The sequence below is a fragment of the Neovison vison genome, chromosome 8 (genome assembly GCF_020171115.1).
Source record: "Neovison vison isolate M4711 chromosome 8, ASM_NN_V1, whole genome shotgun sequence".
NCBI classification, from domain to species: Eukaryota; Metazoa; Chordata; class Mammalia; order Carnivora; family Mustelidae; genus Neogale; species Neogale vison.
Genome location: NC_058098.1, coordinates 24,016,490 through 24,030,748, shown reverse-complemented (window position 1 = coordinate 24,030,748; position 14,259 = coordinate 24,016,490). Strand labels below are relative to the sequence as shown.

At 35.7% G+C, this 14,259-nt stretch overlaps 1 protein-coding gene across 7 annotated transcripts in view; it reads left to right on the top strand.

Annotated features, from left to right (window-relative positions):
- ITCH (itchy E3 ubiquitin protein ligase) overlaps positions 1 to 14,259 on the top strand; it is a 134,918-nt gene that overhangs the window by 55,156 nt on the left and 65,503 nt on the right. For all 7 annotated transcript variants that reach the window (XM_044263206.1, XM_044263204.1, XM_044263205.1 and 4 more), the window contains 3 exons: positions 476 to 617; positions 4,058 to 4,182; positions 5,195 to 5,329. In XM_044263206.1, coding sequence (XP_044119141.1) covers positions 476 to 617; positions 4,058 to 4,182; positions 5,195 to 5,329 — 402 coding nt within the window. The remainder of the gene's footprint in view (positions 1 to 475; positions 618 to 4,057; positions 4,183 to 5,194; positions 5,330 to 14,259) is intronic.

The following is a 14,259-nucleotide window of genomic DNA, read 5'->3' as shown; positions in this document are numbered from 1 at the left end:
GAGGCCTACCTTACTATCAGGTCATATTCTGCCACAGGAGCCTGTTTTTCAGCATATGGACTTCCTCTAATTAGGATATTATCTCCCTGAGAGCCAGAGGCTTTTCTGTATTGTAAACTGCTCTGTTTATAGTTAGAGCAATATCTGGTATATGGTAAGCATTCAAATATTTGTTAACCAGGTTTGTTGCTGTACTTTCCAATTGACATTAGAGTTCTGAGACTGTTGATACCGACATTGGAGGTATATTAATAGTAATTTGGATGCATTATATGGGGGAAGGACTATGTTTATTTACTAGGTTGGGAGGAAATACAGAGGTCATGACTGAATGAAATTAGTAAATATTTTAGAGTAAAACTGCCTCTCTGAGTAAAAGTAATAATGTTCTGTGTAATCTTTATGAAATTAAGTTGATTTGAAGGACAAACTAACATCTTGAATATTTAAATATTTTCCCTTTTCTTTTGCCTAGTCATTTCAGCAAAACTTAAAGAAAATAAAAAGAATTGGTTTGGACCAAGTCCTTATGTGGAAGTCACAGTAGATGGACAGTCAAAGAAGACAGAAAAATGCAACAATACGAACAGTCCCAAATGGAAGCAACCCCTTACAGTGTAGGTTTGAAAGTATTTTCTATAGTATATTTAGTTTAGTAGGTGAAGAGAAACAAAGCTTTAAAAATTTCTCACTTGTTTTCTTTGCTCCTCCTCTTTCATTTTTTTTTCTCCCCTATTCCTAGGACGACTTTCTTTAGTCCCTGTTTGTTTCTCTTTAGATATTTCTTTCTCCAGTCTCTCCTTTATCTTCTGTAGGTTAGTTGATGATGGTATCATTACTGCTGCTGAACAGTATCTGGAGAGCCCATTGTCATGGGCCTAGAAAGATTCTTAACAGCTCTTTCCTTAATTTAGAGCTATGAGTAGCTCACTTAATTCTCATTTATTTATTTATTTGAGGGAGTGAGAAAGAACTCGCATGAGGGGGTGAGGGGGTAGGCGGGGGTGGTCAAGGTGGGCAGAGGGAGAGGGAGACCAGACTCCCTGCTGAAGAGGGAGCCTGAGGCCGGGCTGGATCCCAGCACCCTGGGATCATAGTCCTGAGCTGAAGGCAGATGCTTAATAGACTGAGCCACCCAGGTGTCCCACTTACTTTATTTTTTAGTTTAATTTTTAAAAATAGTTTTCTTTTGTGTTTTTAATTACAGTGCCCACACAGAACCTACATGAGGGTTTTCTTCCTTTAAAAAAAATTACTAACTTTATTCTATAACTGTTTTAATACTTTACATAGTATGGTTATCTCTCTAGCTGTATATATAGAGATCTAACATACATTATATAGTTATTTAATATTCCATAATAAGAATGGACTATCATTTATTTTACTAGTTCTCTGTTATCACTTGGTTTCTAATGTTGTGTTATTACACAGCATCGCAGTATACATCATGTGCCTGTGTGTGTAATTTGGTGCTGTTATCTGCAGAATGAATTCACGGAAGTAGCACATAGCTCAGTTTTTAACACTTACTGACAGAACCCCATGTGTTGGTATTAAATACTCACTGAAGAGAATTACAGATTAATTTTAATGTTTTTACTAAAGTGGAAGAAAATGTGATTTAACAACAAATGGACTTCAAAAGAATAATAGCATATTTAGTTTGGGTACCAACTATATTAAAAATGTAGTTCAAAATATAATTGGTTGTTACCGCATCAAATACACAGAAATTGTTTTTTATTACCTAACATTTAGAATTCTTGCATTTTTTTCCCTTAGAGAAGTAAACCAATGACTAAAGACAAGTTTTATTTCTAAACGGTGAGATAAGATATTTGAAACTATATGCTCTTCACACAGTACACACTTATGTGTATAGTATTTATTCCTAATAAATTACAGAACAAATTGTATATACCTAAATTGTTCTTTAACTTTTGGATTTCTAGGGTATCTTTTTTTTTTTTTTCTTTTCAGCATAACAGAATTCATTGTTTATGCACCACACCCAGTGCTCCATGCAATACATGCCCTGCATAATATCTTGATATATTTTATGATGATTTTGAGCAAATGAATGAAATTTAAGAAGTGTCATTCTGATGGTTCTCATTTGTATTAATTTCAACAAAGTTTCTTAGACTTTGTTTTTAATTAATGATCTGTTAGAGATTGTCTCTAAATTTTAAATTATGTGAGTAAATTTTTTTTTTAAAAAGCAAATAAAATCTATTAAAGTTCACAGCCTCCATAATGACTAGAGATGTTCAACAGAATAATTTGAGTATTGACTGAATACTCATCTAGTTTTCCCAGCTGCTGGCTGTGTTCACTAGATGTGCACTTTGAGGCTCTTAAACTGATGATATGAATTCTTTAGTGGTTTAAAAGTTAAGAAAAAAGAAACTCTCCCTGTAACCCCTTAAGGTAATGCTCTTGTTGAGCCCAGATGTTTGGGGAAACACATAGCTCAAGTTTAACGTGGCTTCCATTGTAGACATTGTTTCTAGAATTGAAATAATTTAGGTCAGACCATCTTTGACAGTATACTTTATCCTCTCACAGTATACTTTATCCTCTCTCAAGTTAAAGTGAAAGTACTCATTTATTTAATTCTATCCCCACTATGATTTCCCAGATGACTAATGGAGGAATGTTTTCTTGATATGTTCTTCTGAATGTAATATCTGAGAATTTTATTTTATTTTTTAATTTTTAATTTCTAATTTTTTTTTCAAGATTTTATTTATTTATCTGACAGGGAGACAGCAGCAGCAGGAATACAAGCAGGGGGAGTGGGAGAGGGAAAGTAGGCCTCCCGCCAAGCAGGAAGCCTGATGCAGGGCTCCATCCCAGGAACCAGGATCATGACCTGAGCTGAAGGCAGTTGCTTAACAACTGAGCCACCCAAGCACCCCCATCTGAGAATTTCAAAGAGAAGACTACATTGTCCTTCCCCATCCCACAAAAGAAGAGGCAGTGTTAAGATGAGAATTTTTAAGTTTGTTTAAACTGTTAAAATGGTGGTGGAAATATGATGGGGGGATTAGGCATAGGTAGACTTCTGAGAAAGTGTTTATTTGTCCCCCCAGATTTGATCACCTTTTAGAAGGACTGAGTCACCCAGGTGTCCCCAGATAGTATTCTTTTTTATTTTTTCTTTTAAGATTTTATCTATCCATTTGACGGAGATCACAAGTAGGCAGAGAGGGAGAGGGAAGCAGGCTCCCTGCTGAGCAGAGAACCCTGTGCTGGGCTCTATCCCAGGGCCCTGAGATCATGACCTGAGCCAAAGGCAGAGGCTCAACCCACTGAGCCACCCAGGTGCCTCCTTCTCCCCTCCCAGATAGTATTCTATATAAGCATTTGGCAAGGTGCAAGTGAGTCTTGACAGTTATTACAGACATTTTGCTTCTAACAGTGTGAAATTTAGGGTATCTTAACATAATCCTCAGATCATGTAGCTGACCGAAGAACTTTTTTGTTTCTTTTTTTTCTCAAGACTGAGGAAGTTTTCAATACAAATTGTAATGCCAGACTTTGTTCAAATTACAGCCTGCTGTTGACTAGCTAGCTAGCTGTGCAGTGTTGGGTAATTTGCTTAACTTCTCTGAATAGCAGTTTCTATATCTGAAGGTGGGGTGGTAATTCCCCATCTCTTGGGGTTGCTGTGAGGATTAAATGATATAACCTCAGGCTTATCATTACCTGACCTAAAATAGGGATTTAATCTATAAATTAACTTTTTTATACTATTGAAATAAAACTAGATTTCTAACAGTTTGTAGCATGATAGGCAGTTTTACTTTTATTGATGATGCATGAAGTTGCCCTTGTAGTTCAACTACAAGTGAAAATGACGATATGAGCATGTAGTATTCAGGTGTTTTCCATTAGGTTATAGAAAATGGGCAATATTGGTTGTACAGTAAACTCTTAAGGTCTACAGTTAAATATTTTAGACATTAAAATTTAATTGCAATTTATTTAGGATCTACTGTGATTATTTTAATGAAAACAATACATATTTTTTACCCGTCTTTGCTTTTAGTATCGTCACCCCTGTGAGTAAATTACATTTTCGTGTATGGAGTCACCAGACACTGAAATCTGATGTTTTGTTGGGAACTGCTGCATTAGATATCTTTGAAACCTTAAAGTCAAACAACATGAAACGTATGTATGTAAAAGTAACAGAAATTGTGCTAGGCTATTTGTTTTTCTATATGTAATTCATGTGTAAAAGATATAGAACGACTATGTTCAGTATTTGTTTTTATGCTTACTTGGTTATAATATTAAGGAGAAGAACCTTGAACTATTTATTTAAAGCATTCCAAATAACCTTGATGTAGCCATTCATTTTCATTTTTGACCCAGTATTTTTCATAAATTTAATAAATAGGTACTTATTAAAAGATTACATACTCAATTATGGAAAACTAAAAAATACAGAGCAGAAATTAATGAAAAATGTAATTCCATTTCAGAGACAAATATGGTTAATATTTCAGCAGATTTTCTTTTCAAATACTTTGAAAATTTACTAATTTTAGTTGGCTGTGGTTTTATTTGTGTGTGTATATATAAAATGTAGATATAATAAACTTGAAATATGTTTGTTTTTATTAGTATCATGATTTTAAAACATAGATATTTTTCTTCCCCCTTGACTAGGTAAAACATACTTCCTAAATCTCATTTAAGAGATATAATCCTTTTTTTTTTTTTAAGTTGGTTACACGCCCAGTGTGGAGCCCATCACAGGGCTTGAACTCTTGACCCTGAGTGTTAAGACCTTAGCTGAGATCAAGAGTTGAAAGCTTCACCAACTGAGCAAATCAGGCGCTCTGAGACACAATCCATTCTTATGTTACATGTTTTCACTCAATAAAATTCAGGCATATGTTGCTGTATAATCCTGCTGACTTATTTTATGCAAGGATGTAATGAATATAACAGATGATTGAGCTACTTAGTATTTTACGTTATGGATATTAAGCATTAGCAAATTTTGTTCTGTTTTTTAAATGTTTTGTGTCAAAAGGCCTGAAACCTCAATGAACTATACTAAAAACAATTTATACGCACATAAATATCAAGTTTTTCTGACGTTCTTTTTAACAGTTAAGATGACTTAAATAAAGAAAAATTGATCATTTTGTTCTGTAATTATATTCTTTTACAGTTGAGGAAGTAGTTGTGACTTTACAGCTTGTAGGTGACAAAGAGCCGACAGAAATAGGAGACTTGTCAGTTTGTCTTGATGGGCTGCAGTTAGATTCTGAAGTTGTTACCAATGGTGAAACTACATGTTCAGAAAGTAAGTAATGACTTTTTCTGTAGGCTCTTTAATGATTCTTAACATTAGCCACCAAAGAATGCTGATGTAATCAGTGCTGTTCTTTTTCACCTTAAAGAAATTATTTCCTTTTTAAAAGGCGACATTATTTTAAACATTTTCCTTTTATTGTGTTGTTTCTGTGAATAAAACATTTTTCTGTAAGTTGAAAAGCTAACCACAGAAAAGTTGAATCACAGTTGACTGTATAATGGGTTGATTTATAAAGTATTTATTTTATAGGCCAGTATTCACAGTTAATATGACTTATGATGCCACATCTCCTCCAGTGCCAGTGGCTGACATAACTTGCCTGCAGCCATATCTGGTTCAGTATAAATTTGATGCAAAATCCCGCTTAGTGCTTAGTAATCCTACTTAGTACTGTACCAGACTGCCAATACAAGCCGAAGTCCCTTTGCCATTCCTGTGCCATTTTCTGTAGGCTACATTTATAAAGCTGTCTTTGTGTTACAATAATAACAAAATCAATTCATTATATGTATGCCATTATATCTTATAAATTATGATTTACTAGCTTTTGTTACAGGGAATAAGAAACATGAAACAAAGTAATTGAAAGAAGTTTGGCACCTGAATTAGTGCCTGTATAGCTAGCATGCTTAATAAAACTACTTCTTCGTGGATTCCTTCTAGATACTCAAGTGAAACTTAGAGGACCCAAGACAAAGAGAAGATTAATGGTTTTCTTGATTAGTCTGACAAAGTTTTTGTTTATTTATTAGGAACTAGATTATGAAACATTTTGCAGTTGTCAGGTGTTACTATTCTTCCGTTTCTGCTTTGGAAAACTTCCTACTTTTTTAACTTGTGAAAAAAATTTTTTTAAAGATTTTATTTATTCATTTGAGACAGATACAGAGAGAGAGAGAGAGCATGAGCAGGGGGATAGGAGCAGAGGAACAGGGAGAAGCAGACTCCCCATTGAGCAGGAAGCCCGATATGGGGTTCAATCCCAAGATCCCAGCACCATGACCCAAGCCAAAGGCAGATGCTTAACCATCTAAGCCACCCAGGCCCCCCAACTTATGACCTTCTTTAATAGCAGGACCTTCAAGATAGTCTCAGTTATCTTCCAGATTGGTTCTTTGAGGTTAATGAGTTTGGAGAGAAATTTCTGAAAGGATCATACTGTACTGCTTCAGAGTTGACAAGTTCATTTTAATTGACTACCATTCACAGGAGCTCTGAATAGTCAAATTTTTCTATAGATTAGAATTCTGGAAGATAATATACAACTTAAATTTCATTATTAAATTGCTCTGAACTCAGTATTTATAGCTTCCCAAGTTTTTTACCCCCACAAGTTGAAACTATTAATGCAGAATATTTAATAATTAACAAAGCATAATTGTCTTCATATTTCAGAGTAGAACCTAAACTGTATATTTATACTTTACTGTTTATTGCCCATGGAAGTGAACATTTCTATGTCATCAGTTTTCCACTCAGTTAGGAAAATAATTGATAGAATTTTAACCTGAGGGCGCCTGGGTGGCTCAGTGGGTTAAGCTGTTGCCTTCGGCTCAGATCATGATCTCGGGGTCCTGGGATCGAGTCCCACATCAGGCTCTCTGCTCAGCAGGGAGCCTGCTTCCCTCTATCTCCCTCTCTGCCTGCCTCTCCATCTGCTTGTGATCTCTCTGTCAAATAAATAAATAAAATCTTTAAAAAAAAAAAAAGAATTTTAACCTGATACTTAGAGGTTTTTAACTGGAAAATCACAGTGGTTTCCAAATAAAATAGCTGCCAGTTTTTGAATGCTTGCTGTGTGCCAACCACTATGTTGGTGTATGTACATATATACTCATTTAACCATCATAGCTTTGTAAGGCATAAACCTATATTTTGCATATAAGGAAAGTGAGGTTCTGATCATTTAAATAGTAAGTCCAATATCTTACCAGCTGGTATGATGCAGAGTCAAGACTGAAACACAAATATTTATGTTTCTTATTCTTTCCAATTGCTTTCACACTTAAAAACCTAGAAATTTTAAATCACGTCATGAATTGTAAGCAAACAAACAAAATCCAGTTCCTTTCACAAGCATGTGTGGTAGAAACTACACTTGGATTGTTCTTTGGTTCCATTTCTGTAACTTTAACTGCAAGCTAGAAATGAAAATTAGAGTTTAGTACTAAAATTTAATTTCTAGTACCTGCAGTTGTTTGGTTGGATGAGAACTAGGGGGATGAGGGAGATTGCTTTTGTATTCCAGTAATTTTCTACTGTTAAAGATTTTAAGATTTTTTTTCCCTGAGGATGTTAGTCAGAAGTTTTGTGTTTGTTTGTTTGTTTTTTAAGATTTTATTTATTTATTTGACAGAGAGAGATCACAAGTAGGCAGAGAGGCAGGCAGAGAGAGAGGAGGAAGCAGGCTCCCTGCTGAGCAGAGAGCCCGATGCGGGACTCGATCCCAGGACCCTGAGATCATGACCTGAGCCGAAGGCAGCAGCTTAACCCACTGAGCCACCCAGGCGCCCCTTGTTTTTGTTTTTTAAGAAAGATTTTATTTTTAAGTACTGTCTACACCCAACGTGGGACTTGAACTTACAACCCTGAGATCCAGAGTCATATGCTCTACTGACTGAGCCAGCCAGGAGCCTCAGTTAGAAGTTTTTTGGGTTTTGTTTTGTTTTTTAAAGATTTTATTTATTTATTTGACACAGAGAGAGAGATCACAAGTTAGAGAGGCAGGCAGACAGAGAAGGGGAAGCAGGCTCGCTGCTGAGCAGAAAAGCCAATGCTGGACTCAATCCCAGAACCTTGAGGTCGTGACCTCAGCTGAAGGCAGAGGCTTAACCCACTGAGCCACCCAGGTGCTCCTAGAAGTATTTTTGTGAAAGAACACATAGGATGGTTCCTAGAAGAAATTTGTTCTTGTAGATGTAATTATTTTTGGTTAAGTTTTAAATAATACTTATGAAAAGAAATCACTGTCTGAATGTTAGTATTAAGAGTCACCAAAGGGGCGCCTGGGTGGCTCAGTGGGTTAAGCCGCTGCCTTCGGCTCAGGTCATGATCTCGGAGTCCTGGGATCGAGCCCCGCATCAGGTTCTCTGCTCAGCGGGGAGCCTGCTTCCTCCCCTCTCTCTCTGCCTGCCTCTCTGCCTGCTTGTAATCTCTGTCTGTCACATAAATAAATAAAATCTTTAAAAAAAAAAAAAAAGAGTCACCAAATAATAGCTTGCTATATATTTAAATGTACTGTGAAAGTTGGTTTTCCTGATGGTACAGTATTATCTCTTAGGGTACCTAGAAATTTTTGGTCATTGTTCTTGGTGGATAAATTTTCTTTTTCGTTTTCTTGTTTTGTTTTTTAGTTTTTCAGATTTTTTTTTAATGCTTTTTTTTCTTTAAAAGATTTTATTTATTTATTTGACAGAGAGAAATCACAAGTAGACGGAGAGGCAGGCAGAGAGAGAGAGAGGGAAGCAGGCTCCCTGCTGAGCAGAGAGCCCGATGCGGGACTCGATCCCAGGACCCCGAGATCATGACCTGAGCTGAAGGCAGCGGCTTAACCACTGAGCCACCCAGGCGCCCTCAGATTTTTTTTTTTTAAGATTTATTTTTATTTGGCAGGGAGAGGGGGCAGAGAGAGAGAGAGTCTCAAGCAGATTTCCACACCGAACCTAGAGAGCCCCATCTCTCAACCCTGAGATCACAATCTAAGCCAAAACCAAGAGTCAGATGCTTAATCAACTATGCTACCAAGGCACCCCTGGTGGATAAATATTCTTAAAATGGCAATTACATAAGTAGACCTTTTTCAAGTAAAGTAAAATTTTCTCAGCATGTTTGTTTTTTCTTTCCACTTATCTTCAAGCTGTATTTGAAAACTAGAGAGCTTTCTATCCCCACTCCAGTTTCCCACCCCCTGCTCTGGCTCAGAGAACAATTTTATTATGCAAATGAGTGTTAGTTGTAGTTGTCACATTTTCTTTGATAGTCTTTCTTATTTCTCTGGTTTAGAAAATAATTTCATAATTTGCTCTGGTGTTTTCCTCTACTTAAATACAGCGTTAATAGGCTTTTATGAATCTCTGGGAAGAATCCTTTAGTTAATAGACTTATTGTTTTAACACTCAGTTCTAAATTAACAAATTGAGTGTAGGCAGTTATTCATATCTGCAAGTACTTCTCTTTCATCTATTTTTACCTCTTGGACTGCTGGTGGTGGTAGATTATTAATTTAACACCTGTCTTCCCAAATATACCATTGAAAAGTATTACTGTCAAAGACATTATTTTTCCTGAAGACAAAAATCTATTTTAGTTATAAATTCATGATTATAAAATGGGAGCATACTCTTGTAAAGATCTTTATTCTTTACCATGTGTATTCTTGGTATATATAAAATTATTTTAGGGATAAGTTTTTCAGCACATGAGACCTTTGGTTCTTATTGGATGTGTTCCATTCCATTTTGATTTTATCTCGCTTGCATTAGACTCTAGTTTTTGTGGTCCCTTTTAATTTTAATGTAAATAGCCATTTTTGTGTGAATATGTAATGTTTTCTTATCAGTATAATAAATTCTAAGAAACTAGCTTAAATTTTTTGCTTTACCAAATATTATTTGAAATTACTAGATCTCAGTAAGGTCTGGGCACCAGCTAATTTATGGAGGGAAACTTATTTGACTTATCTTTGACGTTTGCCCTCCTCAAGAAACTAGGAAAACTCTCCACTAGTTCTACTTTAAAATCCAAGTATTGAAACAGCTGAAAAGGGTAATAAAGAGCTAAATCTTAGTGTCCTCCCAATCTCCCCTATATCTCATTAGTTGAACCCAATGCAAGGTAGAGCCAAAGAAGCCAATTAGTGATTAATGTATGTCCTACAGGTTACACCTGTCGGGCACAGAGCAGGAAGAGAAGGCTGGAGAGTGATGTTCACCCCTATTCTCCCTTGCTTCTTTTTTCTTATTCTTTTTTTTTTTTTTTTTTTTTTTTTTTTAAATACACAGCCAGAAGGGTGCCTGGGTGGCTCAGTGGGTTAAAGCCTCTGCTTTCGGCTCAGGTCGTGGTCTCGGGGTCCTGGGATCGAGCCCCGCATCAGGCTTTCTGCTCGGCGGGGAGCCTGCTTCCTCCCCTCTCTCTCTGCCTGCCTCTCTACCTACTTGTGATCTCTCTCTGTCAAATAAATAAATAAAATCTTAAAAAAAAAAAATACACAGCCAGAGTAGTTTTGAGAAAACATAAAAAAGACCTTGTCAGATGCCTGCCCCAGTGATTTTCTATAGCACCTTAGAAGTCGTTAAAGCCTATGTAGTCTGACATCCAAAGCTCTTCTACTTTGATGGCTTCATCTCTTACTCTTTTACGCAATTTTCTTGAGTGACACCACTCTTCTTGTGGTTTCTTGAACACTACAGGAACATGCCTGCTTTAGGGCCATTAAAGGCTTCTTCCGTTGGCTTGAGCTCTCTTCCTTCAGTATTCCGTGTGATTCACTTCAGGATTTACTTGAATGTCACCTTCTCTGCAAGGTTGTTCCTGGCCATATGTCTAATGTTTCAACAGCCCTCTCATCAAATCCTGACGTACTTTTCTCCATAGAAAAATTCTATTTTCTATCTATTTCTATTTGCCATCTATTATATTTTACATTATATGTAGCTTTAATGTATTTAGTTTAATGTGAGTTCCCTGAGGATAGGGGTTGTTTTTTTCTGTTTTCCCAGTTTCTAGATCAGGGTTGACATAAGAAAATGCTTGATAAATACTTGTTTATCAAATGAATAAAACCAAAAAAAGGATATCATCCTTCTAAGTTTTTTCCTATAATAAAATATTTGAAATCCAGAAAAACAAACAAAAAATCCAAGTATTAAGGCTATAATATGATTATTGTTGGTTTAGAGTAAGATTTTGCTGTATTTTTCATCCTTTTTTAAAAATGTACAAAACACTGACTTATATTCTCATATACGGCATATATATAAAACACATATCTCATTTTATAACATATATTCTTCTATTTATTATGTATAATATATAAACCAGCATAATAGAATTATGCACACATGAATTACTACACAACTTAGAAATTAGAACATTAATAACATCATGGCATCCACCTGTATTTTCCTCCCTGTAGCGTTCCTTGTCTTTCCCCTACATAATCACTACTCTGAATTTTGAATTTATTATTCCCTTGCTTAAAATTTTTTTAAGATTTTTAATTATTTTTATATAATCTAAGCCAGCTAGATGCTCCTAAAAAATTTTTAATACATATGCATATTCCTAAACAGTGTATTCTTGCCCTTTTTCTTGAGCTCTGTGAATATAGATTTTGCCTTTTAAGATTTATCCATGTTACTGTTTCTGTAACTTATTTTCATTGCTGTATGATAATCTGTTGGGTGAATATACCACAATTTATCCATTTTTATGTCAAAAGATAATTGGTTTCTTTCTAGTTTTTTGCCATTATGGATAGTCATAGCTTGAATATTTCTGCATTTATACATTTATATGTCTCTTGGTACACAGGTTGAAGAGTCTGTGTAGGATGTATACTTGGGAGTGGAATTGTTGGTACATATTGATATGTGCATTTTCAGATTTTTTTCCAAATATGGCCCTTTTTTGTTGTGATTCTTTTAATTGAGGTGAAATTTATACAACATACAATTAACCTTATAAAGTAATACAATTCAGTGGCATTTATTGTATGTATAATTAGTATCCACCACCTCTAATTTCAAAACTCTGTCATTACCCCAGAAAAATAAACCATTGTCCATTCTATAATCACTCCCCCATCTCCCCCCCTGCACCCCACCCCAGCCACTTGGTAAACACTAATCTGCTTTCTGTCTCTGTGGATTTGCCTATTCTGGGTATATTATAAAGAAGAAATTATATAGTATGTGACCTTTTGTGCTGGATTCTTAGCATATTGTTTTTGAGGTTTATCAAGTTAAAGCATGTATCAGTACTTCCTTTTTTGTGGCTGAATAATATTCCATTGTATGTGTATGCCAATTTGTTTATCCTTTTCACTCACTGGTGGACATGTGACTTATTTTTCTACCTTTGTCTATTAATGAGTCATAAATAATAATGCTATAAACATTTGTATGCAAGTTTCTTTGTGCATATGTTTTCATTTCTCTTGAGTATATTCCTAGGAATGGAATTGCTGGTGCTTGTTTGATAGTTTATTGTTTTTTTCCTTGTTAATTTTCTTTTGATACAGTTTTTTTTTAATGTTCTCCATTTGAAAATTATAATAGATATATATATAAAAAGAAAATTCCAGTATCAGAAATCTTTGGAGATAAGTTTTTATGTCTCTCCTTCCTTGAGGCTTGTTTTCTTACATGTTTGCTACTCTTTGATTGCCAGTTTATTTTTTATTGTAGTCTTTGGGTATCTTAGGGTCCTAAATTGGGGATTAATTGCCCCAGAGAAAATTTCTTTTTTTTTTTTTTAAAGATTTTATTTATTTTATTTGACAGATAGAGATCACAAGTAGGCAGAGAGGCAGGCAGAGAGAGAGGGAGGAGGAAGCAGGCTCCCTGCTGAGCAGAGAGCCCGATGTGGGGCTCGATCCCAGGACCCTGGGATCATGACCTGAGCCGAAGGCAGAGGCTTTAACCCACTGAGCCACCCAGGCGCCCCGCCCCAGAGAAAATTTCTTTTGCTTCTGGTAGTGCCAGGGTGTGCTACATACCTGGGAACACTTCAGCTCCTTTAGAGGATCCCAGACCTTTGTTTCTGTTCTATCTCCGAGCTGATAATAGCCATCAGGATAACCTTTTTTTTTTCCCCTCATATTTGCTTACTGCACCCTGTTCCTGCTCTAGTATCAGTTCACTTGTTTGTTTGGCTTTTAAGATTGCTAGGCACCCTGGAAATAGAGCAGTGTGTTAAATAGCTTTGTCTACCAGCTAGTTATTTTGTGGCAGGAAAGCCCTTTTGGGTAGCTCACTGAATAGAAGAGATCTTTGTAGATGTTCTTCCAAAGTGTCCTGTGGGTAGTATGTGTGCATTTAGAAAAATGATCATTTTTTGTTGAGGAAATTTGGAGTAGGAATGCTTTAAAAGAACAATACATTTGTAAAATGCAAACTTTAAGTATGGTCATTGTTTCCTTCTTGGAATTCATTGTATAAGTGTCAGATATTTTGTGCCTTAAAAAAAAACTATTCTCTGGAAACACAAGATTAGGTCTATTTAATTTATGCCATGCAGTTCATAGTTATGTCTTCACCTCCGTATTGAAGTGAAATAAAAGATCGAACAAAATGGCCCTTGTCTATATTTACTGATGAAATATAAATTTGAGGGTGCCTGGATGGCTCAGTGGGTTAGGCCTCTGCCTTCGGCTCAGGTCATGATCTCTCAGGGTCCTGGGATTGAGTTCCGCAGCGGGCTTTCTGCTTTGCAGGGAGCCTGCTTTCTTCTCTCTCTCTGCCTGCCTCTCTGCCTATTTGTGATCTCTGTCAAGTAAATAAGTAAAATCTTTAAAAAAAAAAAAAAAAAAAAGGCAAATTTGAGATAGTAATAGCTAATACTTATAGAGGGCTTATGTGTGCTGGGCACTGCTCTAAATATTTATGCTTAATCCTCACAACTATTCTATGAAGTAGGTATCCTTATTGTCTCCATTTTGTGTGAGGTAAAATAAAAAGCACAGGAAAATTAAGTGTACTTTTCTAAAGTCATGAAGTTAGTACATGATGGAAAGCTATGATGCAGACCAGGCAGTCTGGCCTCAGAGTCCATGTGATTAAATACTATGCTTCTCTGCAATATAAGAAGTTTAGAAGCGGCATTTATTGGTAGATTTAAAAAGAATATTCCAAACGACTTTCTTAATTTTTGAGATAGGTGGGATACTAATTGTCTGATTTTAGTAACACTGTGTATTT